Raw genomic sequence first — 23,411 nt, 5'->3', positions numbered from 1 at the left:
TTTCAGTAGGCCTTTAAGCACGAATGTAGTAATAATAACGAAAATATTCCTTTTGATAAGCAATAAACTTTTATTTCTCAGTCTTTGTTTACCATTGTATTTGAAAGGTTAATACATTTTCAATTATCAAAACAAGTAAACAAATAATACACATTTAATGGACTCTCAATTTCTGTTAGCATAAATTGAACTTCAGTAGATATTGAATATCTTGAAGTGCAGAATTTTCCCCAAATTTGAAAAACTGTCAAGTGTATTTTTGTTATCGTTATCACTTTCCAGCAAATAGGGCATTTGCTTGATTGTCCGTGTTGATGGGCTCATCTTGATCATTTATTTTGAAGCTGAAATATTCCCACACAGGACATTTGGTTTTGCAATCATCATTTTGTGGTACTTTCCAGTGCTTCCCACTAGCGAGCAGCGGGGCTTTCTATCCATGCATCATATTGTGTAAACTTACGGTCCCACCTCTGCCCACAGATTGTGGATGACTGACAAGAGGATTCACTCTATTCATTTAATTCTGCGATTGAATGATCACACTTAAGTGTTCAGAGTGATGAAAAAGTGAACCCTCTTGTACCCTGTTCTAAAGTGAGAGAGGAAAAAACTGGAGATGGTCATTTGTGGAGTTCATATTCATTTATCGTTGATTCATCAATTTATTTACTATCAGCCCAGGCTTAGTTAGCACGTCTGCCTCACAGAGTGCAGAGTCCAGTTCGAACATATCTGCTTTTATGCATGTTTATTGGTCACTGTGTTAAAATAAAGTTAATGTATCTAAACAAAAAGGAGCATTGCCTGTGAATATTTATGTCATAAATATTTACAAGTCGTTGTTTGCTTGCATGGAATCCATTGCAACTAGACTGTTCCGATTCTTATTAAATTATAATATATGCTATGAGCAAAACATTTAACAGTGATGGTGACATGATAATGTAATATTAATAAAGAGGAGGAAACGAATACATTTTATTCACTATACACCAATTCGGACAGTATTATCACTCCAAAATAAGCTCACCTTCAAGGGATCATATTATGGTTTTGTTTTCTACATTCAGTACACTTACTTGTGGTCTACATAACAAATAATGGTGGTTCTTTAGTATACATTTTGCATAGATTATGTTTTAAAGACCATCTTCAAACGGCTTTCTGACCATCGCTTAAGGGTGCACCGTTTTGTGGGCGGTCTTATTTACGTGCCTCCACGTGTCTTCTCCCCGTCAGCCATGTTGTAGTTTTTAGCGCTTCCATATCGAGTATACTGACAGATATAAGTTACAACTATATGTTACTTTGTATAAGAAATGGCAACAGCGGAGGATGCATGTGCATGTACGAGCCAGTCTGCCCCACAACAAGAGGATGGAGAAAAAGAAGGAACTTATTCACTACAGCGTCGGACTACCATGGCGGACTCGCGCAATGTTCTTTGGGTAAAACTTTATCTTATATGGAGGTATATGTCACCAATGGGAGAAACATCACAAATGGAGCATATTTCAAACAGTTAGTTTGCTGGAAGTATGAAAGCAGAAAAGATTGTTTTATAAATATCTTCGTCATGCCTCCATGGTTAGATTTCAAATTATCGGGGAGCATTAGAACTGGACTGGACACCGGCCGAGAGTTAGTGGGCGGCCGAGGGTGAAGTCTGCTCTCTTGGTTGCTTTGTTGGGTCCACTCCTGTCTCTGGCTATGCTCCCTGTGCCCAGCAGACGATGGCGTGGAACACTGCAGAGGCCATCACAGTGTATATGTCTTTGTTTTACTTTTGTAGCTGTATGTAGAAATGGCTGGTTGCATCAGCTCTGCTCTTTTAATATCTTTAATGTCCATTGTGTTCTGTGATGTTTGATGTTACCCTCTTACACACATGCTTATGGCTTATGGCTATGACTTTTTTTTCCCCTTGGCCTCAGTCTGGACACTTTTTCCAGGGCCCAGGCTTAGCCTGAATTTTTTTTCTCACCCCCCCCCTTTTTTTTTTTTCTCACCCTACAACCCATACACCCCCCCACCCCACCACTCGGCGTTTACCTGCTTCTCACCTTTTTTGTAAGGAGCGCCGGAAGTTGGCAGGCCCGTCAGTGATCCTGTTCTTTCTCCCTGTAATGTTTGTCTGCTCTTGAATGGGATTGTGCTGAAAATTAAAAAAATCCCCTCGGGGATTAATAAAGTATTTCTGATTCTGATTCTGATTCTGATTAGAAAAACAACAAATAAATCAAATTGCACAGAAAGTGTGACACCCTATGGGTTTTGAAGATTTTTGTGATTGTTGTGACATTAAAGGCTTGAATTTGCAGCAGATTTTTCGTGAGTAGAGATAAAAGTTGAGATGTTTTGAGGGTTATTTTTTGTTCTTAATTACATTAAATCACATGATTTATGAGTTTGTTATCAATGTTTGAAGTATTACTTGTAACCTTAACCACAAAAAGCGCACGGTTTAAATAAAAACTAGAAAACAAATACTGTTCTGATATTATACGCGTTTTATTGTGAATGACATTTTTTTTTTTTTATATTTCCACTAGGTTAAACTACACTCCGACCAACCCAGGCCTGCTCATTTTGACCCATCAGGATTTCATATTGAGCCCTCAAAAATTATGAGACTGGAGTTTCCTCAGGCTCAGAGAGCGCAGCCCAGCCCCGGTTCCCCACCTTCCAACGAACCCAGTAGCCAAAGTACATTCATTATATTTAGCATTAGCCTCTTATCTCATCTATCACACTAACTAAAAAGTTACAGCATGTGTCCGCTCTATAAATAATGCATGCCAAAAAAAGGCCACTGGATTTTGACCAGTATTGAACTTTAAGTAAGCTCCAAATTGTCAGGACTGACTGCTTCCTTTGCAAATCTGTGTACTGAACAGGATCTACCTGTGGCCTATCGTCTTTATCTGCCTCCATCTCAAATATCTCCGATTTCCAGGGAGGTCCGCAAGTGGCCAGTACGCTCTACGCTCAGGCCGACGGACTCCTCCAGCAGGTTGGCAAACTCTTCGTTTTATGGGACTAATGCCTAAAATCCTCACTTGATGTCATAATGTGCTGTCTTGATCCATGCAGCTGCAGCGTTTTGAGGAGCAGCTGAGGAGCAAAATACCAAAGGTGACGGTAAGACCAACAAGTTTGTAATTTTTACTGAAATTTTGCAGGCCACAACAATCAAGAATTTTTACTGCTCTTTAGGGTCTCTCAACACTTTATGAAGGACTGGACTCTTTAGAAAAGGGATACCTGTTGGCCAAAAAAGAAAAGGAAGGAACAGCAAGTGGCCGTTTTGACCCTAATCGGTAAGACAATTTGAGTTTTAATATATTGTAATTAATGATGTCCGATAATATCGGACTGCCGGTATTATCGGCCGATAAATGCTTTAAAATGTAATATCGGAAATTATCGGTATCGGTTTCAAAATTATCGGTATCGGTTCCAAAAAGTCAAATTCTTATTTTCTTATTTCTTATTGCCGAGAGCTCAAACCACTCGTAAACGTTTTTGTGTGTCTGTATGCGGAGTAAAACTATGGAACAAACTGGACTTACAACACAAGCAATGCCAAACTATTAATCGATTTAAACTATAATACAAACATGGGGTCTGGTTCAAATATAGAGATGAGGGTCTTTAATTTGACCTGCTGCTATACTCTGTCTCAAAGTGATAACCTGTGCTCAATGTTTCCTTACCATTATTGCTATGTTGTCTATTACCATTATTGCTACGTTGTCTATTACCATTGTTGGTATATTCATTATTCCTACATTGTTGATACAAATTATTGTTACAGTGTAATAATTATTGTTACCTGTGGTAATGCCACTATGATACAACTTCTGTATTATAATCCTTGAACAAAGTAAGAGTGAAACTCATGTGAATAATCACTGAATGGAGAACTGGGGGTGGGATTAAATAAATTATCTTCTTCCCACTCCCTTTCAGGCAAAACTGGACAATCATGCATTGCATACTATACATTACCTTTTGCACTTTATTAATTTATATTTTTATGTGTTGTCAACTTTGTACTTTTTTATGTCATTACCTGAAATAAATAAATAAATGAAAAAAATGATTGAAAATGTAAGACTTTTTCAAATGTCGCTGCGTACACGGAAGTAGAGAGAAGTGCAGAGGGCCAATAAACCTTGAAGGCACTGCCTTTGCGTGCCGGCCCAATCATATAATATCTACGGCTTTTAACACACACAAGTGAATATAAGGCCTACTTGGTCAACAGCCATATAGGTTACACTGAGGGTGTCCGTATAAACAACTTTAACACTGTTACAAATATGCACCACACTGCAAACCCACACCAAATAAGAATGACAAACACATTTCGGGAGAACATCCGCACCGTAACACAACATAAACACAACAGGACAAATACCCAGAACCCCTTGCAGCATTAACTCTTCCGGGACGCTACAATATACACCCCCCCGCTACCCCTACCCCCCCAAACTCAACCCCGCCCACCTCAACCTTCTCATGCTCTTTCAGGGAGAGCATGTCCCAAATTCCAAGCTGCTGTTTTGAGGCATGTTAAAAAAAATTATGCACTTTGTGACTTCAATAATAAATATGGCAGTGCCATGTTGACATTTTTTTCCATAACTTGAGTTGATTTATTTTGGAAAACCTTGTTACATTGTTTAATGCATCCAGCGGGGCATCCCAACAAAATTAGGCATAATAATGTGTTAATTCCACGACTGTATATATCGGTATCGGTTGATATCGTATCGGTAATTAAGAGTTGGACAATATCAGAATATCGGCAAAAAAGCCATTATCGGACATCTCCAATTGTAATGGCCGCAGGGATCCATCCATATATATAAATATTGCCAGTCACAATTAACTTGTGCTCAGCTGGGAAAAAATTGTATATATACGTATTATGTCATGCATTTATTAAGTATTATGAACTCTTACAGGCATATTCAATAATAATGGTAATATCAAAAATGTAAATTAATAGAATGTGGGAATATAAATCGTGTTGTGGTTAATGGTCATATGTCTTGTGATTATTTGTTTAACTCGTTCCCAGCTGAATATCAGGTCCTACCCGTGACTCCTTAATTAGCGTAGTGGCAGCGACAGTGGCAGTGACACCCCAAACTTTTTTACTTAGGGGCCACATTGAGTTAAAATAATTTTTCCGGGGGCCCAAGCTTTCTATTTGTGTGTGTGTATATATACCCAGCCACCCGGCCAAATTCTTTTTCCGTTCTGTTTTGTGCAGCAAGTTTTTCCTTTTTCAATGTCCGGGTCAATCTTCTTCAGCTTTGGGGGCCCATCGTGTGGCGTTACTGGTGTTCGTAATATAACGACCTTAACGGCAGGAAGGATGTGCAAGGGAATAGAGGGCTTTGTTGTTTATTTTTGCTAAAGTATCCCACAATGCATTGCTGGCAGCCAAATTGGTAGGTTTTGTTTACCGAGCAATAGTGCTACTCAATGCACAGGTGATATCTCCGCAGTATTCAGTGGAAAATAATATTGCACGGCCTGAGGTATGATAGTGAAATACTGCGAGTCACTACATAAGAATTCCCTTACTCGGTACAAGGAGAAAACAAGCCGTAATTGGATGTAAGGATCTTTACCAGATCGACAAATCTGAGTGGAGTAGAGATCCTGACATCTTCCTCGATGTTTTATACTTGGTGAAGTACTTAATTTTTCAACGCAGCCCATTTTACACTTTGAAAGATTTTGAAAATTATAAGAGTCGAGAAAGCTATGACCGGTTTGTTTGTGGATGGATTGTGACGTTTGTGTTTGTCTTTATAAACCGTCTGTATAAACACAGTGGACATATGGTTGTCAAGACTAGAATAATGCACTCTCATCCGACCCATATAAGACACCCTGGATAATCACGGATAACCATTCTAAGGTCATCTCACGTGCCGTGGTTGCCTTGGGTAAATTCGAGCCCTGCATTCGTCACTGCATGTCGCTCGTCACTTACATTATTATGGACATGTAAAGATTAGATGGAAAATAATACTTTATCAAAGCTTATCTTGTGTTTTCTCAAACCAAGTTGTAATTTTGCAGTATTCTTGTTTTTTTCGCCAGAGTTTAGCCGATAGACCAAGTTGTACTTAGTTGTAATTTCGCAATGATTTTGTCTTTTTTGCCAGAGTTTAGCCACTATACCAATTTGTACGTACTGTACTTGTCCATGCTGACAGAACAGTCCTGTGTAAAATGTCGTGGACAAATAAACATGGAAGTATTTATTTTATAGACATCAGAGCAGGCGGAAGAGCATAAAACAAGAAGGAATAATACTGGAGGCTCCAGGCAATAGCATAAATGAGCAGAGCAGAGAGGAAGGGTCTGGCAGAGAGCATGAACTGAAAGTGCTGTGACATCACAAATGGCTTATTGTTAAAAAGATTGCAACACACAGTGTTTAAAGGCATCCAAAACTGCATGCAAGCTCACGTCCAAACACATTGAACTTTACGACACTTTGGCATTGTTTAGAAGGGTTTAGAGGAAATGGATCATTCTTTAAATATTGTGTTAATATTGTTACACTGTAAGTAGCACTCACTATAAATACACTAAAACATTTCAATACAAGTGATTATTATCGGTCCATCCCACTCATGAACGATTGAAACTGGCAGCATAAAACACTGATCGGAAAACTCCTATTTTCAATTCTTGGTAACTTAATTTAAAAAATCCAAAATAAATTCAAACGTGTGCATCCAATTCTTGTGTTTTTAAAAATCATGATTAATGATGTATGAGTCATTCCGCCCTGAAAGAAGAATGGTTAAGAAATCATAAAGTGTCCCCACTATTTGACATTCCTATGTGTATATTAGAGAACTGGAGGAGTTCATCTATCAGTGTGGGCTGCATCTGGACGCGCTGAAGGAGAAGGTGGAACAGAGAGCTGATGTCGGTCATCCTCCTTTTACCGCCACCAAATCATCTTCTGATGGTTCGCACTCAGAGGTAACATCATTTCTCTTCCCCCCAGAATGAGGCATATTTAAACTGTTGTAAGTTTTTGTGTTTTTTTGCCAAATTTAAAATTATTTATGTGAGATAGATATACTATTTATATTATATTTTTCCCCAGTAGCGTGGTGGGATATAGACAATATACATGATATAAGTACGGCCTACAATATACCGTATTTTCCGGACTATAGCGTGTACTGGTATATAAGCCGCAGCCACTAAGTAGATTTTAGGATATATCGCCGATCTCTAGTCCACAGAACATATGGCTTTGGGTGGATTGTCATTTTAAAATGACAGCGGTACTTCGCTTTTCGGATGCCAACACTTTTCATATAGATGTATGACAGAAAAAATTGGCAAAAGTTGTGGTTTTGGTATAAAAACATTTCAAACGTGCATACAATTACAATGTGCTACATTACATATTTACAGTTTCACATTTCAACATGTTGAAAAAGGAATAGGAAAAAAACTTTGTTTTTTTTATCCTACACCTTTCCCGTTTTATAGCAATTGCTGCTAACAAATTTGTTCAATCCACACATTCTCCCATTGACTTAAGTACTTTTGTTCTTATGTGCCTCTGAGGCTGCAATCAGTCCAGCACCCCTGGAAGGTGAAACAGTATATTGCTCCTAAAGTTTGAATGCAGTGTACACCACACGTAATACAATTATTTTAAAAAAAACTTCTAGAAAGCTATCAAATTTATTCTGATCGATTCAATTAAGACACCTGCAAACATCCATTAAGATGAGGTAAAAAACGAAATAATGCCTCTCTGTATTATTCAGTTATTAACTATCAAAAATCTAAATACACATCATTGTCTTGTCTGCTTGAGTGGAAGAGAAGAAAAAAGCAACAACAGCGGAAGACAACCGCGCCTATGAGCCGTGTTTGGACATCCTGGGACATTCAATGTACGATTTTTGTTGAACGTTGAAGCCAACATGCAACTATCAAATTTAAGTGTTATATTTTTCATTCAGACTCACAAGTGATAGTAAAACGTCATATTCCATGATTTTCAAAAAAAAGGCGTGACGGCAAAGTCTGCGTCATTGGTAATAAGCCCGTTTTCCTTCATGACTTAAGCACTTTTCCCAAACTCATACAATGTGAGTGTCCACAGGCTGCATGGGAGAATACGAAGAAGAAAAACGTGCGTAACTTTAATCCCGTAGAAAAACACTTGAGCACAAACGGGAGATTAGGGCCATATGCATGTGACAAACTGGTTTGCCTAGGTCGGGGGTCAGTAACCCGCGGCTCTTTAGCGCCGCCCTAGTGGCTCCCTGGACCTCTTTAAGAGATGAGTGAAAATGGAAAAAGATGAAGAAAAATATATATTTTTTGTTTTAATATATTTTCTGTAAGAGGACAAACATGACACAAACCTTCTTAATTTTTATATTAAAAACATGCTTCGCTGACGAGAGTATTTGGCAAGCACCGTTTTGTCCTACTAATTTCAGCGATCCTTGAACTCATCGTAGTTTGTTTACATGTACAACTTTTTCAGATGCTGCCACAGAAATACATGATTTATGCTACTCCTTCTTTGTCTCATTTTGTCCACCAAACGTTTTATATATGTAATATTGGCTGCATTTTTCATAGTTGTTTGTGTGCCATGTTGTTCCAGACTACAGCAAACGTTACCCAGCTTGCAAAGATTGTAATAAATCCATTAGAAGAACACAGCCTGCCGTTTCCTTAAGCTTGGACACACACACCTATACCTTTGGCCATTCTGAGCCAGTAATTTCCAGAAGTTATCTTATCCTGTGAGAACCCTCCATTTTAATAATGATTTCCAATGTTGCAAAAATGTATAGAATAAAAATTAAAATGCAACATTTCTGTCAACGAAGGTTTGCGTCAGCCTTTGATAGTAGGCTATTATAGCTAATATAGACACTTACATCATGTGTTGCCTTCATTATAAGACTTATATAAGGTTTTTAAGTTTTTGCGGCTCCACACAGATTTTTATTTTTTATATTTGGTCCTATATGGCTCTTTCAACATTTTGGGTTGCCGACCCCCGGCCTGGGTATCAAAGGCTGAAACAAAGAATCCCACGCTGTAAACATGACTGCGAAGTAATCAGGAGGTACATGTACAGAGTGTACTCACTTGTGTGCTATGTCGACTTTGGCTTGTGTTGAGTAATTTTTTATCAGCCAATATGAATCATGTAAGTTGCTGCTAAACAAACGGTACGCTGACTACTCCACAGTACCTATTGAGAAGATACAATAAAACTATTTCTTCTAAAGTTTTTAGTGTTTGGTAACTGTATGAATATACTGTATTTTTCGGACTATAAGTCGCAGTTTTTTTCATAGTTTGGCCGGGGGTGCGACTTTTACTCAGGAGCGATTTATGTGTGAAATTATTAACACATTACCGTAAAATATCAAATAATATTATTTAGCTCATTCACGTAAGACTAGACGTATAAGATTTCATGGGATTTAGCGATTAGGAGTGACAGATTGTTTGGTAAACGTATAGCATGTTCTATATGTTATAGTTATTTGAATGACTCTTACCATAATATGTTACGTTAACATACCAGGCACGTTCTCAGTTGGTTATTTATGCGTCATATAACGTACACTTATTCAGCCTGTTGTTCACTATTCTTTATTTATTTTAAATTGCCTTTCAAATGTCTATTCTTGGTGTTGGGTTTTATCAAATACATTTCCCCAAAAAATGCGACTTATACTCCAGTGTGACTTATATGTTTTTTTCCTTCTTTATTATGCATTTTCGGACGGTGCAGCTTATACTCCGGAGCGACTTATACTCCGAAAAATACGGTACTTTATGTGTGTATGATGTTCTCATTACACATTTGTCTTTCCTTCCAGAACCAACATATGATTGATCCAACAGAGATTACTGAAAGCAGCAGTGATGAGACAAAAGGAACTGATTTGAACCTGAATTCTGCTCACCTCAACCAAAAATGTGAAAAGCAAGCAGTAAACGTGAATCAGTATGTACACTTTTTTGTATGTTTGGGTTTTTATTTTGCATAATTTGTTGTCCTCATTCATCATCCAGTGTTATACTGTTCTTTTATGTATGTTGTACAGGACTTCCACCACACCTGTCAGTCACCCTGCTAATGACAGGAGGAGAAAGAAGATTGAGAACTCCTGCAGCAGCAGTTTGAGCAGTCTTGGAGACATTACTGCATCTGAGAAGAAGTGGTCCAAACCACACAATGAGATCAGGAGAGCTTTTTATCAGGTCAGCTATAGAAATGCTTACTAGCATGTACCATAAGGGCACAGCTGCAGACAAACGGTAGTAACCAGTAACTATTTGTGAAGCATCCAAACAGATGGTCACCGAGTCTGAAGCGTGTGCTCAGTTCCAGCACAATGTATAAACTCACACACATGTTTCCTCTCCGCTTTTTCCACACCAGCAACACAACACTTCATTATCCATCGATTACACTTACAGTACAGTGAGGTACAGTATATTCAACAACACTAGAGTTGTTAATGGCAATATTACAAAACAATCTTGTCGTTACACTATCTTTGTTCTGCTCAATTAGGCAAGTTTATTTATAGCGCACAATTGGTATACAAAGCAATTTAAAGTCCTTTACAAAAAATGAAAATTAAAATAAAAAGTATAAAATCGGATTTCAAATTAAAATCAGAAATTACAATCATCATAAAAACAATCATAATTAATTAATTCAAATTTAAATTAATCAAATACTTTAGATAAAATACTTTAATTCGTCATATGCACAATTAAGTGTTTTCAAGCTGGATTTGAACATTGCCAACATTGAGGCCCCTCTCACATCTTCAGGAAGACTATTTTAGATTTTAGGAGCACAAAACTGAAACACAATTTTACCATGTTTAGTCCTGACTCTAGGCACCAGCAGGAGACCGCTCCCTGAAGTTCTCAGAGCTTGAGATGGTTCCTATGGCTCTAACATGTCAGAGATGTACTTCGGACCATGAAAAGACTTGTACACAAGGAGAGCTGTTTTAAAGTCTATTCCCTGACCAACAGGAAGCCAGTGCAGTGACCTAAGCACTAGACTAATATGGTCGTATTTCCTGGTTCTAGTCATGACCCGAGCAGCAGCATTTTGGATGTACTGCAGCTGCTTTACTGCTCGTTTAGAAAGCCCAGTAAGAAGGCCATTACAGTAGTCTAACCTGCATGAGACAAAGGCATGGGTTAGTGTTTCTAAGTATGATTTAGCCATTATTCCTCTGATTTTGGCAATGTTTTCAGGCGGTAAAAATCAGTGGATGCTATTGACTAAATGTACAAGTTAAAGTTGTAGTCTGAGTCCATTATTACCCCTATATTTCTAACCTGATTGTTAGGTTTCAGGGAGAGGGTCTCAAGATGACTAATAATAGTTTCTCTTTGCTTCTGTGGGCCGAAGATAATGATTTATTTTTTTGTCTGAGTTTAGCTGAAGAAAATTGTTTTGCATCCACACACTGATCCGTTCAATGCAGTGACAAAGTGAATCAACTGACCGACGTTCACCGGCTGTCAGTGACACGTAGATCTGAGTGTCATCTTCGTAGTTGTGGTAGGACACATTGAAGCTGCGTATTAGCTGACCTAGTGGTTGACACATGACTTTTGCATGTAACATGACTGACAAGCAAACACAGTTGTAATGAAAATCTAACATAGCTATAATTGTGGTTTTCTCCAATTCTGCGGAGTAAATGCACTGAGGGCCCATACTTGCTTTGCGCTTAAAGGGGAACTGCACATTTTTTGTAATTTTGCCTTTGACATGATGATTGTTATTTTTTTTTGTAATACATTCTAAATTCTAAATGTTATTGCATGATTTTTGTATCCCTTTAATTTAGGTAACCAGGGACTGCACATGGAAATTAGCTATATAGCTATAATCTGGTACAGAACATATCTGTCTTTGAACTTAATGTTTCTGTGCATTGTCCCTTCAAATAAAGACTAAACCAAACCAAATATTTAATAAATGCAAACAAAAGTCCATTTACAATGAAGTCTATAGGAGCCACTCAATTCTGCCTATAAAGCCCTTAAAAACATTCAAATACCTCCATTAGGATTTTATATACATTATGTAAGTGTATATGTAATATAGTAACTGGCACATTTATAATAACAGCATACATAATTTAAAAAACACATTGCAACATTTGCTTTTTTTCTTCATTACTGATTATTACTCACTGCAGACTTAATGAGAGCCAACAAACATAATAAAACATAATTTACTGTACAAGGTCTGCTGTCATTAGGATGTCGACTGCTAGGATGTTCATATATTCCCATTTAGATGAAGAATGATTCATAATCCTCCGGGTCTTAAATGGCTGTCAAAGTGTACCAACTCTTCGGATTACATCCTCAGTCATCTACTTTCCAGGCGAGAGGCATGATTTATGATGTAGAATAAACTTCCAGGGAGCAGGGAAGCGAGGAAGCAGCAGACCACTCGATGATGTAAACATAGGGACACACAGTGTATAAATAGTTTGTCTGCGTTAGCGCTTATAATAACAATACTACTAATATTTCTTTAATATTCAAGTCACGAAATGTAAATGGAGTATAGTTGGCGCTTTTTGAATGTTATTTATTGGATTTTATGGGCGGAATAGAGGACCTCCCTTTGGCTCCGCACGTTTATTTAATATTTAGAATCAGTATAATTTCTCTGTTGAATATTCCATTTTATGGGCCTGATCTACTAAAGCGCAATCCATTTAGCGTTCCTGTCTTCATGAATATGCAATTTATGCCGATCATCGCCCACAATATTGGGAGAAGAAAATGAAAATATAAATATTTAGCCTACGTAGTTTTATCTATCAAAGCTAAAATTCAACAATTGTGGGTCTTTATTTAGCACATCTGAAAAGTAGGTGCAAACTGACACCTGTGACACACACGGCTGTGAGAAAGGAGGCGATTGTGATGCAGCTCCATCCTAGTCAGCAATGTTACACTGATAATAATTTAACCATATTCTTACTTTTCATTATTAAAATTGAAATGAAGATAAACAATGTACAACCACGCCCAGTGATTATGTCAAATGTGTTGTGTTGAGCAGGATAGGATCGTCTCGCCAGGGACAGATAGTGGGTTTGTCGGTTCAGAGACAAGTCATCAGACGCCGGGTTTGGCTTCCAGCTCTCTCCGCCAGAAAACCTCAAATAGGTGAGTCGGTCTAACCCGGCTCTCTGCAGCACAGATGTTGTGTGTGCACTTTATTGTACCATACAGCGCCTCATGTACTCATATAAAACATACACCATTCATGTTTAGATAGTGAATAGAAGGATGTCCAACTTTTCAGTACAACCATTTCTCATTTATCTGTGCATTAATATTAGAGGCGTTTTATTCTCGCTGCTCTTTTTACAGGTTATCATATTATGAATCCATAATAATAATTTAGATTTTCTTCACGAAGCACCTTTCAATCCTGAGGCAGCATCAGCGACAAACACCTTGTCAACTATTGTTTTTTATGTCTTATCCAAGGCGTGCCAGTGTTTCCGGACATCAGGAGGTGTGTTCAGTAAAACCTCACAAGAATCATACTTCATCACCACCTTTGGGCTCCTCGCATTCATGCAGCTCCACAACAACAAAACAGAGAGAATATTTCCAACAAGAGTCGGGAAGATCTTGTCAGGATGAGAGCAGACAAGGCCAGTGGGTCAGTCAGGCGGATACTACCAGGATTGACAGTGAAACCGGTGAGTTTGTGACTTCTTTTCATCCTGATTTTATTCAATTATCAAATCAGCATTAAGATTTGTTTTCTCATCTTGAATAATGTTGTCTTATTTAACCGATGCCCTTTGTATCGCCAGCCCAGACTATCTTTTATCTTGAATAATGTTGTCTTATTTAACCGATGCCCTTTGTATCGCCAGCCCAGACGGCGTCTGAAGACACACAAAGTGTCCAGTACGACGACTCCCCATCTTGTTCCTCTCCAAGTCCGTCATCCGCCTCCGCGTTTAACTGTTGCAGCGGCGACGCTCTTAAAACACTGAAATCCAGACAGGCAGTGATTCACAAGTGAGTGTGTGACACGACAGCTGCAGCGATAATGTATAAAAACAGACTTGACTTCTATTTTTCTGCAAAGTATGCATCTCCTGAAACATCCTAAATGCAGCGATGTCAGACATTATTATTAGCATTATTATTGTTGTTTCATGTATTTTATTTCAGACATGACTGCTAAGGAATTTGGTTACACATGAACAGGTACTCTGGCTTTCCCCCTGCATGATTTGATGTGGAATATACAAAACCCAAAACCAGTTGGCACGTTGTGTAATTCGTAAATAAAAACAGAATACAATGATTCGCAAATCCTTTTCAACTTATATTCAATTGAATAGACTGCAAAAACAAGATATTTAATGTTTGAACTGAGAAACTTGGTTTTTTTTGTGTGTAAATAATCATTAACTTAGAATTTAATGGCAGCAACACATTGCAAACAGGTTGACACGGGGGCATTTTTACCACTGTGTTACATGGCCTTTCCTTTTAACAACACTCAGTAAACGTTTGGGAACTGAGGAGACCAATTTTTGAAGCTTTTCAGGTGAAATTCTTTCCCACTCTTGCTTGATGTACAGCTTAAGTTGTTCAACAGTCCGGGGTCTCCGCTGTCGTATTTTAGGCTTCATATTTCGCCACACATTTTCATTGGGAGACAGGTCTGGACTACAGGCAGGCCAGTCTAGTACCCACACTCTTTTACTATGAAGCCACGCTGTTGTAACACGTGGCTTGGCATTGTTTTGCTGAAATAAGCAGGGGCGTCCATGATAACGTTGCTTGGATGGCAACATATGTTGCTCCAAAACCTGTATGTACCTTTCAGCATTAATGGTGCCTTCACAGATGTGTAAGTTACCCATGCCTTGGCCACTAATACACCCCAATACCATCACAGATGCTGGCTTTTAAACTTTGCGCCTATAACAATCCGGATGGTTCTTTTCTTTAGTCCGGAGGACACAACGTCCACAGTTTCCAAAAACAATTTGAAATGTGGACTCGTCAGACCACAAAACACTTTTCCACTTTGCATGAGTCCATCCTTGATGACCTTGGGCCCAGCGAAGCCGGCAGCATTTCTGGGTGTTGTTGATAAATAGCTTTTGCTTTGCATAGTAGAGTTTTAACTTGCACTTACAGATGTAGCGGAAAACTGTAGTTACTGACGGTGGTTTTCTGAAGTGTTCCTGAGTCCATGTGGTGATATCTTTTACACACTTATGTTGCTTTTTGATGCAGTACCGCCTGAGGGATTGAAGGTCCGTAATATCATCCGTTTGTGAATGAATAAAGTTTTCCAGTTCGAACGTTAAATGTCTTGTCTTTGCAGTCTATTCAATTGAATATAGGTTGAAAGGGTTTTTGCAAATCATTGTATTTTGTTTTTATTTACGATTTACACAACGTGCCAACTTCACTGGTTTTGGGGTTTGTACTTAAGAGTGTTTTCGTGTGCTGAAATTTATGAGTGTCCCGTTTCGATATTGTTATCAGTCGGATATCAGAAAAAAAAACCAAGCGTGGGATCATATCGGCTTGCATGAAAAAAGATCAGATACAAGCAGCCCTGCTGCGCGTCTACTTGTGCAAAGCTGGACAGCCAGTTAACATCTAGATTCAATATTTTATAAAAGGTTAACATAAACATGGTAGACTGTTGGCCACTAAGCGCTAACAGCTACACAACAGCTAAGCATGCAAGCTAGACGAATGTAATAAGTGTCCTTAACAGAACAATAAATAGTGCAGAGTAAAACACAATATTTGTCAATGTAAACAATTAACAAATGATTATATTACTTACCCATGCAAAATCTCCAAGGCAGAGGTGTATCAGAAAGTATCCAGTGTCCGCATCATGCAACTTAATGCGTCATGATCTTAATTAAAGGAATTATTGTGGCAACTAGGTGTCATTACGATGTATGGACTGATTGATTGATTGATTGATTGAGACTTTTATTGGTAGGTTGCACAGTGAAGTACATATTCCGTACAATTGACCACTAAATGGTAACACCCGAATAAGTTTTTCAACTTGTTTAAGTTGAAAACAAGTATCATGAATCACTTAAATTGATTCATGATACAGATATATACTATCATATATACTATCATCATAATACAGTCATCACACAAGATAATCACATTGAATTATTTACACTATTTACAATCAGGGGTGGGGGGGTAGGATATGGACAGCAAGTAGTGGACATAGAGAGAGAGAGAGAGAGAGAGAGAGATCAGAAGGCATAAGAAAAAGTATCTGCATTTGATTGTTTATATTTGATTATTAGCAATCCGGGGAGGGTGTTAGTTTAGGGTTGTAGCTGCCTGGAGGTGAACTTTTATTGCGGTTTTGAAGGAGGATAGAGATGCCCTTTCTTTTATACCTGTTGGGAGCGCATTCCACATTGATGTGGCATAGAAAGAGAATGAGTTTAGACCTTTGTTAGTTCGGAATCTGGGTTTAACGTGGTTAGTGGAGCTCCCCCTGGTGTTGTGGTTATGGCGGTCATTTACGTTACGGAAGTAGTTTGACATGTACTTCGGTATCAGGGAGGTGTAGTGGATTTTATAGACTAGGCTCAGTGCAAGTTGTTTAACTCTGTCCTCCACCTTGAGCCAGCCCACTTTAGAGAAGTGGGTAGGAGTGAGATGGGATCTGGGGTGGAGGTCTAGAAGTAACCTGACTAGCTTGTTCTGAGATGTTTGGAGTTTAGATTTGAGGGTTTTGGAGGTGCTAGGGTACCAGGAGGTGCATGCGTAATCGAAAAAGGGTTGAACGAGAGTTCCCGCCAGAATCCTCAAGGTGCTTTTGTTGACCAGAGAGGAGATTCTGTAGAGAAATCTCGTTCGTTGGTTAACCTTTCTGATTACCTTGGTTGCCATTTTATCACAGGAAAGGTTAGCCTCTAGAATGGAACCTAGGTAGGTGACCTCATCTTTCCTGGTCATAACAATGTCACCCACTTTTATAGTGAAGTCATTGACTTTCTTAAGGTTGATGTGGGACCCAAACAGGATGGATTCTGTTTTACCCAAGTGTATGGATAGTTTGTTGTCAGCGAGCCAGGTGCAAGTTCTACAGAGCTCGGCGGCCCAATATGACGTATACTTCCGATTTCCGGTTTAGGCTGCGCCTTATGATGGTCGTTAGTCTGTGTGCCTTGCAATTTGCTGTCGACCAGTGTAGGGTGTACCTAATGTTTCCACATCATAGGGTTCGCAGTTGACACGAGTCTTGGTGATAAAACAAAAGCAACCAGGCAAAAAATATTCTACTTGATGTGACTTTCAACTTGTCATCCTAACAGCGATCCAAGTCGATCCCGACAGACCATTTCGGCCAGACCAAAGGAGAGGCGTGAAAGAACAAAGGAGTCTAAAGCAGATCATTTGTCTCAGCGAAACTGCACTAAACAACGAACTTCAACACCTTTGTTCATTTCCCTCAGGTACAGTGGGGAAAATTGTTCTTTTTTTCTCTACTGATTTTTTTCTTGTTACTTTTACTGAATTTGTATACAACAACCAAAAAAGGATTTTGTGAAACTTAGACAAACTGTATTGATCCACAAGGGAAATTGTTCCACATAGTAGCCCAGTTACAAAGGATGGAAAGGATAATGCACACAAGGGCACAAAAAGAGGGCGAAAACAAAAGGTATAAAGTAGACTAATAATGTACCATAGTATAGTAGAAAGTAAAAATATCACTAAAGCAGGGTTACAAACTATTTCCCTAAAAGAGCCGAAGTGCAAATGTGCTAATGGGCCACGAGCCAAACATAGCGATTTAAGCGTACAAGGACCGGAATCCTTAAATCCTTACAATGTTCAAATGTAATGAGCTGCGCAGGGAATGGCTTGCAAACGAACAACTAGAAATTGTGAATTGGTTCTCATCACATCACATCTCTACTAAAGGTTTGCATAAAGGTTTAGTAAAACCCGTGCAAACTTGATAGCCCACGCAAAGCTGATACTAAACGTATGCATAGACCAGGGATGTCAAACTCATTTTAGCTCAGGGGCCACATGCAGGAGAATCTGTGCACACGCGGGCCAGACTATTAAAATCATTGCAATAATACAAAAAAATAAAGACAACTTCAGATTGTTTTCTTTGTCTTGCTTTGGTCAAAAATAGAACAAATACATTCTGAAAATATTACAATAAAAATATAGATAAAAATACCGGCAGCAGTAAAGTTTAGATCCATGAAGGAAAGAAGAAAGTAAATAAATATTTCTAACTGAAAAAATTTACATATGCATAAAAATGTGTTTTCTTTTGTATTAATTTTTTATGAATTAAGTAACGTTTATGACAACCTTTTTCCAAAACACAATATAGAATGTGAGATATAACAGGATAATGCATACATTTATCATTTGTTTTCAAAACGGTTACAAAAAAGTGGGACCCCATTTTTATGACTTGATGGGGTCCCTGGGACCCCATTTTGAAAATGACTAGTGTCAACACTGATCGAGTATTGGTGCGTGCAAAACAGTAGCAGGAGGCTGTGGCCTGCGGGGCGGTTCCAATACTAATCAAATATCATCCCGGGGACCATATATACTCCGGTCCGCGGGCCTTGACTTTGACACATAGGGCATAGACCATTGTGTCTCTTTAGTGAGCAGCATAAGGAGTGCATTCCATTTAGCTTGTCCGTCTTCATGAATATACAAAATATATGCCGATCATCAGAACGCCTACAATACTGGGAGGAGAAGAAGATGCAAATATAATTATTTGGCATGCGCAGTTTGATTTATCATGAAGAAAACTCAACTAAGAGCCCTATTTTGTATCATTATTTAGTATGTTTGAAAAGTATGTGCAAACTGACAGTTACACACACCGCTGTGAGAAAAGAGTTGATTGCGCAGCAGCTCCATCCGACGTGTGCTTGTCAGCATACGGCATATACAATGTCAGTAATAAAAATATCAGACATCGCCTATTCAGCAGTATAGTTTTATTGCCGCTGGATGACTTACGCCAGGGGTGTCCAAACTTTTTCCACTGAGGGTCGCACACGGAAAAATTAAAGCATGTGGGGGCCATTTTGATATTTTTCATTTTCAAACCATAACAAAATATATGGATTTTTCATTTATTTTACCTTTAGGGGTCCCGGGGACCATAAAGGGTCTCAGTCATTAAAATGTTAAAAATAAGTCAGATTATTATTATTTTTTTATTATTTAACGCTTACAGTAAATCTCTATATCAACTTCAAGTTGATATAAAGTAATAGAAATTTAAAAAATTGTTTTATGGCTTTTCTGTCAAAAACAACTTAGTTTTTTTATAGTAAAACTGAAATATGCAGTATTTAGTAATTAGAGCCCTAAAAGATTAATAATGCAGGACACCGTTGATTTTAATTCTTTCAAATTTTTGAGTAATCACAGTGAAAAGATAAATAAAAAAATCACTAAATATATTTGGGATCCAAAAGGTGCCCCACTCATAAAGTGATACATTTTTATTAGGTTTTTTCTTTTACTTTCAACACTTAAGTTACGAGATCAACTTCAGATATATCTGTCGATTTTATGCTGGAACAATTATTTTGTTTGTTTTATGCGCTTTTGTCAAAGAAAACTTTGATGTTTTTATATGGCTACTACACAATATATGCAATATTTACCACATAAAACATTTAAAAGTGAAATATTTGAAGTAATTGGAGCCCTGAAAATAATTCATTATAACATGGATTTTTTGTCTTTTTTTTTTTTTTTTTGAGCAATGGCAAAAAAAGAAAAATAAAAGACAAAAGAAAAAAAAACAGCCTGTATGGCAGCTTTTGTGTCAACATTGCAACTTTTTCTCATTAGATTTCACCTCGGTCCACTTTTTTTAATGTTCTTTTTTATTTTTACAATAGTATTTCCAGAATGTTTGGCGGGCCGGTAAACAATTAGCTGCGGGCCGCAAATGGCCCCGGGGCCGCACTTTGGACACCCCTGACTTACGCTAATGGGCTGATTCAAAGTAATCGAATTGAAGTGTTTTGTGTCTATAGAAGTGATGTATTAACATATCTTCTATTTCAAAAAAAGGTATTGCACAATGCATATTCTTCTTCCCATCCGCATCCTCTCCCATGAGCACACTGAATAAAAAAAATAATTCTAGATGCACGCAGGACTGCTTCTTAAAATGCCCATAAAAAGTAGAAAATGTATGCCGCTTGTTTCAAAACATAACAAAATGTAGAGGCGTGGAAGCATGATAAGATGATGTGCAGTAAACGATCGAGTTCACACTAATTCTTGATTTAAATAAGGAATTCTGCACCACTTTTCAATTGTACACGCAATCTTAGTATATCACACGCAGTAGTATTTGGATCTGAGTAGATCAGGCCCTTGGAACGCACCAGTTCTATAGCAGGACAATAACCCAAAACATTCGGCAAAGACAACCAAGGAGAAAATAGAGTAGCCACAGGACGTTAATCCTATTATAAAATCTGTGAAGGAAACTGAAACGTTGAGTTTTGAAGCAACAACCTCGATTTACATTTGGAGTATTTATAACAAGGACAGAACCAAAATCCCTCCTGAAATGTGCTCTAACCTGGCCTCGGTTCTACGGTGGCTGTTTTCTTGTCTCTCTGTGCATCTTTTTTCACATTAACTTCCACTTGTTGTCCTCTTGCCATTGCTCAGGTCTGTGGAGCCATCAGTTGATCGAGACGACAGTAGCCAAAAGACTTGGACGATTGTCGAGGATGAGGTGCAGAAGGTTGGGAGACGCGCAGCCAGGAGAAAATTGACATACAAACAACAACTACAACCTGACTCGTGTGAGTTGGTACACTTCATTCTCTGATAATAGTCTATTATATACACTCGGGGCATTGCAGTGATTGATTCATTTAGGTGAGGTAATTTTCAATCCATAGGGCGCACCGGATTATACGGTGCACTGCCGATGAATGGTCTATTTTTCAGAAAAGGCACACCTGGCGCATTAAAGGGGTCTTTTTTTTTTTTTTTTTCTAAATTTAAAACACTTCCTTGTGGTCTACATAACATGTAATGGTGGTTATTTGGTCAAAATGTTGCATAGATTATGTTTTACAGATCATCTTCAAGCCGCTTTCTCACAGTGACTTTCTGATGCGCCGATTGCAATGTAACAATCTATTAGATCTGACAAATCCAAAATAATATATTTTGGATTTTTTTTTATTTTCAATAACAGAAGAAAAGGCGAGAGAGTCACAGAAAGTGCTGACTTTGCATTCAGGATTTAGATCAGAACAACAACAAATGAACAAGATATTTAAATTTGATCAAATTACTTTTTCTTTGTGCTGATTGTGTGTATAGGTTTGTGTGTTTGACCGGTCAACATTAGGTTGAAGGTGTTCTTAACCTTAAGTTAGGTGTGTAGTTTTGAAATATCTCAGCTGATATGAACAATGACTGCCCCCTAGTGAACATACTAAACAACAACAGGTATGTGTTGAATGACCACCAACAGTTTAAAAAAACATGGGAAGGCAATTATATTTTAAGAATGTTTTTCTGTTGATCTCTTTGGATCCCAAACATCAAAATAACCTAAAGTGTCTGGTCATTTCTAGGTGAGCAGTCGTCTAGTGTCCGGAATGTCCGGACACTAAATGACTGGATTATAAGGCGCACTCCCGAGGAATGGTCTATTTTTTATCTTTTTTCATGTATTAAGCGCACCGGATGCGCCGTTTTGTGGGCGGTCTTATTTACGTGGCTCACCTTCGGCAGCGTCTTCTCCCCGTCATCTTTGTTGTAGCGGTGTAGCGTGCAAGGACGGGAGTGGAAGAAGTGTCAAAAGATGGAGCTAACTGTTTTAATGACATTCAGACTTTACTTAAATCAATAACGGAGCAGCATCTCCTCACCCGGAAACAACAACACCGTAAATGTGTCCCGTGAAAAACCGTCCGACCGGAACTCTAATAACTAGAGTTCCTTGGGTAAATAATATCAACTCACTACACCGGTATGTTTTAGCGCTTTCATGGCGAGTTTGCTGACAGATATAAGTAAGAAGTTTACACTACTGTATATTAGAAATGGAACAGTGGAGGATGAATGTCCCATAACAAGAATATAGAGAAAAAGAAGCGTCGGCATGGACTACAAAGGCGGACACGCGCAATTTTTCAGGATTTATGCAGATCCCAAATACAGATCAGCCAGTACCAGAAGGTAAGAAAAGTTGCTTTTGCATAATATTGCGAAAGTAAAGCAATATTACGCCAGATAATATGTCTTACCTTATACACACACCATAATAATATTCATATGTTGAACCACATCAAGCGGTGCGGCTTCATAGCTTACCAAAGTTGTACTAAAACATTTTGATAGATTTTTGAGCGCCATGTGTAATGTTCTATATTTTCAATGGACCATATAAAATGTTGGTATTGTTTACTTGAGTCATATTGCCATGATAGCGCAGCCTACACTTATCTCTTATGTTTGACTGCCATCTACTGGTCACACTTATCATTACACCATCTACCAAATAAAATAGCTTTGAGGTGGGTAATCAGAATCAACCAAACTTATTCCTTACATTAGGCGCACCGGGTTATAAGGCACACTGTCGAGTTTTGCGGAGAAAAAAAAGGATTTTAAGTGCGCCGTATAGCCCAGAATATACGGTAGTAATCCATCGCTTAATTGAGTAATCGAATAAAACACTTTTAGCCTCAATGCATCTTTCAGTGAAAATTGTTAAGACAAACATAAAATGTTCTATTGACCTTTTTATAAAGGCACATAACACTGAAATTGCACTTTTAAAGTGGGAGCATCACTATATATTTATTACATTTTTTTTTTTAAAGTTACAGAGGCGCTGCACTTTTTTGGGAATTTTTTCATTCACAATCATTATAAGAGACAAGAACACACGTCTTTTTCTTGGTTGGGGGTTTAAAGATGATAAAAAAAACGCTTGGAGGATGCGGCTAATGGGAGTCACCGTTGTAGCCTTCAAAGCCCTCTATAGACACACTGCAAGTATATATATATAATGTAGTAACGGTCATGTTCATATGTACAATATTTACTGTATATTGGTCATTTTAATTCCCCGCATTGATTGGCAACAGATATGTGTTCCTACTTCGGGGAAACAAACGCAAGTGTGTTGTAATCATGGCAGACTTGGTAATAGACAACAAAGACGACTATTTTTGGACAAATGAGGATTCACAATTATATCTTTTTGAAGCTGAATA

At 38.2% G+C, this 23,411-nt stretch overlaps 1 protein-coding gene across 10 annotated transcripts in view; it reads left to right on the top strand.

The window, feature by feature from the left end:
- The window catches only part of akna (AT-hook transcription factor), a 68,402-nt gene that overhangs the window by 31,044 nt on the left and 13,947 nt on the right, over positions 1-23,411 (top strand). For 9 of the 10 annotated variants that reach the window (XR_009823671.1, XR_009823668.1, XR_009823670.1 and 6 more), the window contains 12 exons: positions 2,556-2,709; positions 2,901-3,016; positions 3,097-3,144; positions 3,220-3,323; positions 6,894-7,026; positions 9,924-10,051; positions 10,152-10,308; positions 13,166-13,272; positions 13,600-13,817; positions 13,998-14,145; positions 17,460-17,600; positions 20,839-20,975. Coding sequence is in view for 5 of the 10 variants with exons in the window: in XM_062031545.1 (XP_061887529.1) it covers positions 2,556-2,709; positions 2,901-3,016; positions 3,097-3,144; positions 3,220-3,323; positions 6,894-7,026; positions 9,924-10,051; positions 10,152-10,308; positions 13,166-13,272; positions 13,600-13,817; positions 13,998-14,145; positions 17,460-17,600; positions 20,839-20,975 (1,591 nt within the window). In the remaining 5 variants the exon portion in view is untranslated. The remainder of the gene's footprint in view (positions 1-2,555; positions 2,710-2,900; positions 3,017-3,096; positions 3,145-3,219; positions 3,324-6,893; positions 7,027-9,923; positions 10,052-10,151; positions 10,309-13,165; positions 13,273-13,599; positions 13,818-13,997; positions 14,146-17,459; positions 17,601-20,838; positions 20,976-23,411) is intronic. The other variant, XM_062031549.1, reaches the window with a different exon arrangement.

This window comes from Entelurus aequoreus, linkage group LG21, assembly GCF_033978785.1.
Source record: "Entelurus aequoreus isolate RoL-2023_Sb linkage group LG21, RoL_Eaeq_v1.1, whole genome shotgun sequence".
In the NCBI taxonomy this organism is placed as follows: Eukaryota; Metazoa; Chordata; class Actinopteri; order Syngnathiformes; family Syngnathidae; genus Entelurus; species Entelurus aequoreus.
Note: the sequence above shows the minus strand (reverse complement) of the source record. Positions and strands in the feature narration are given on the sequence as shown.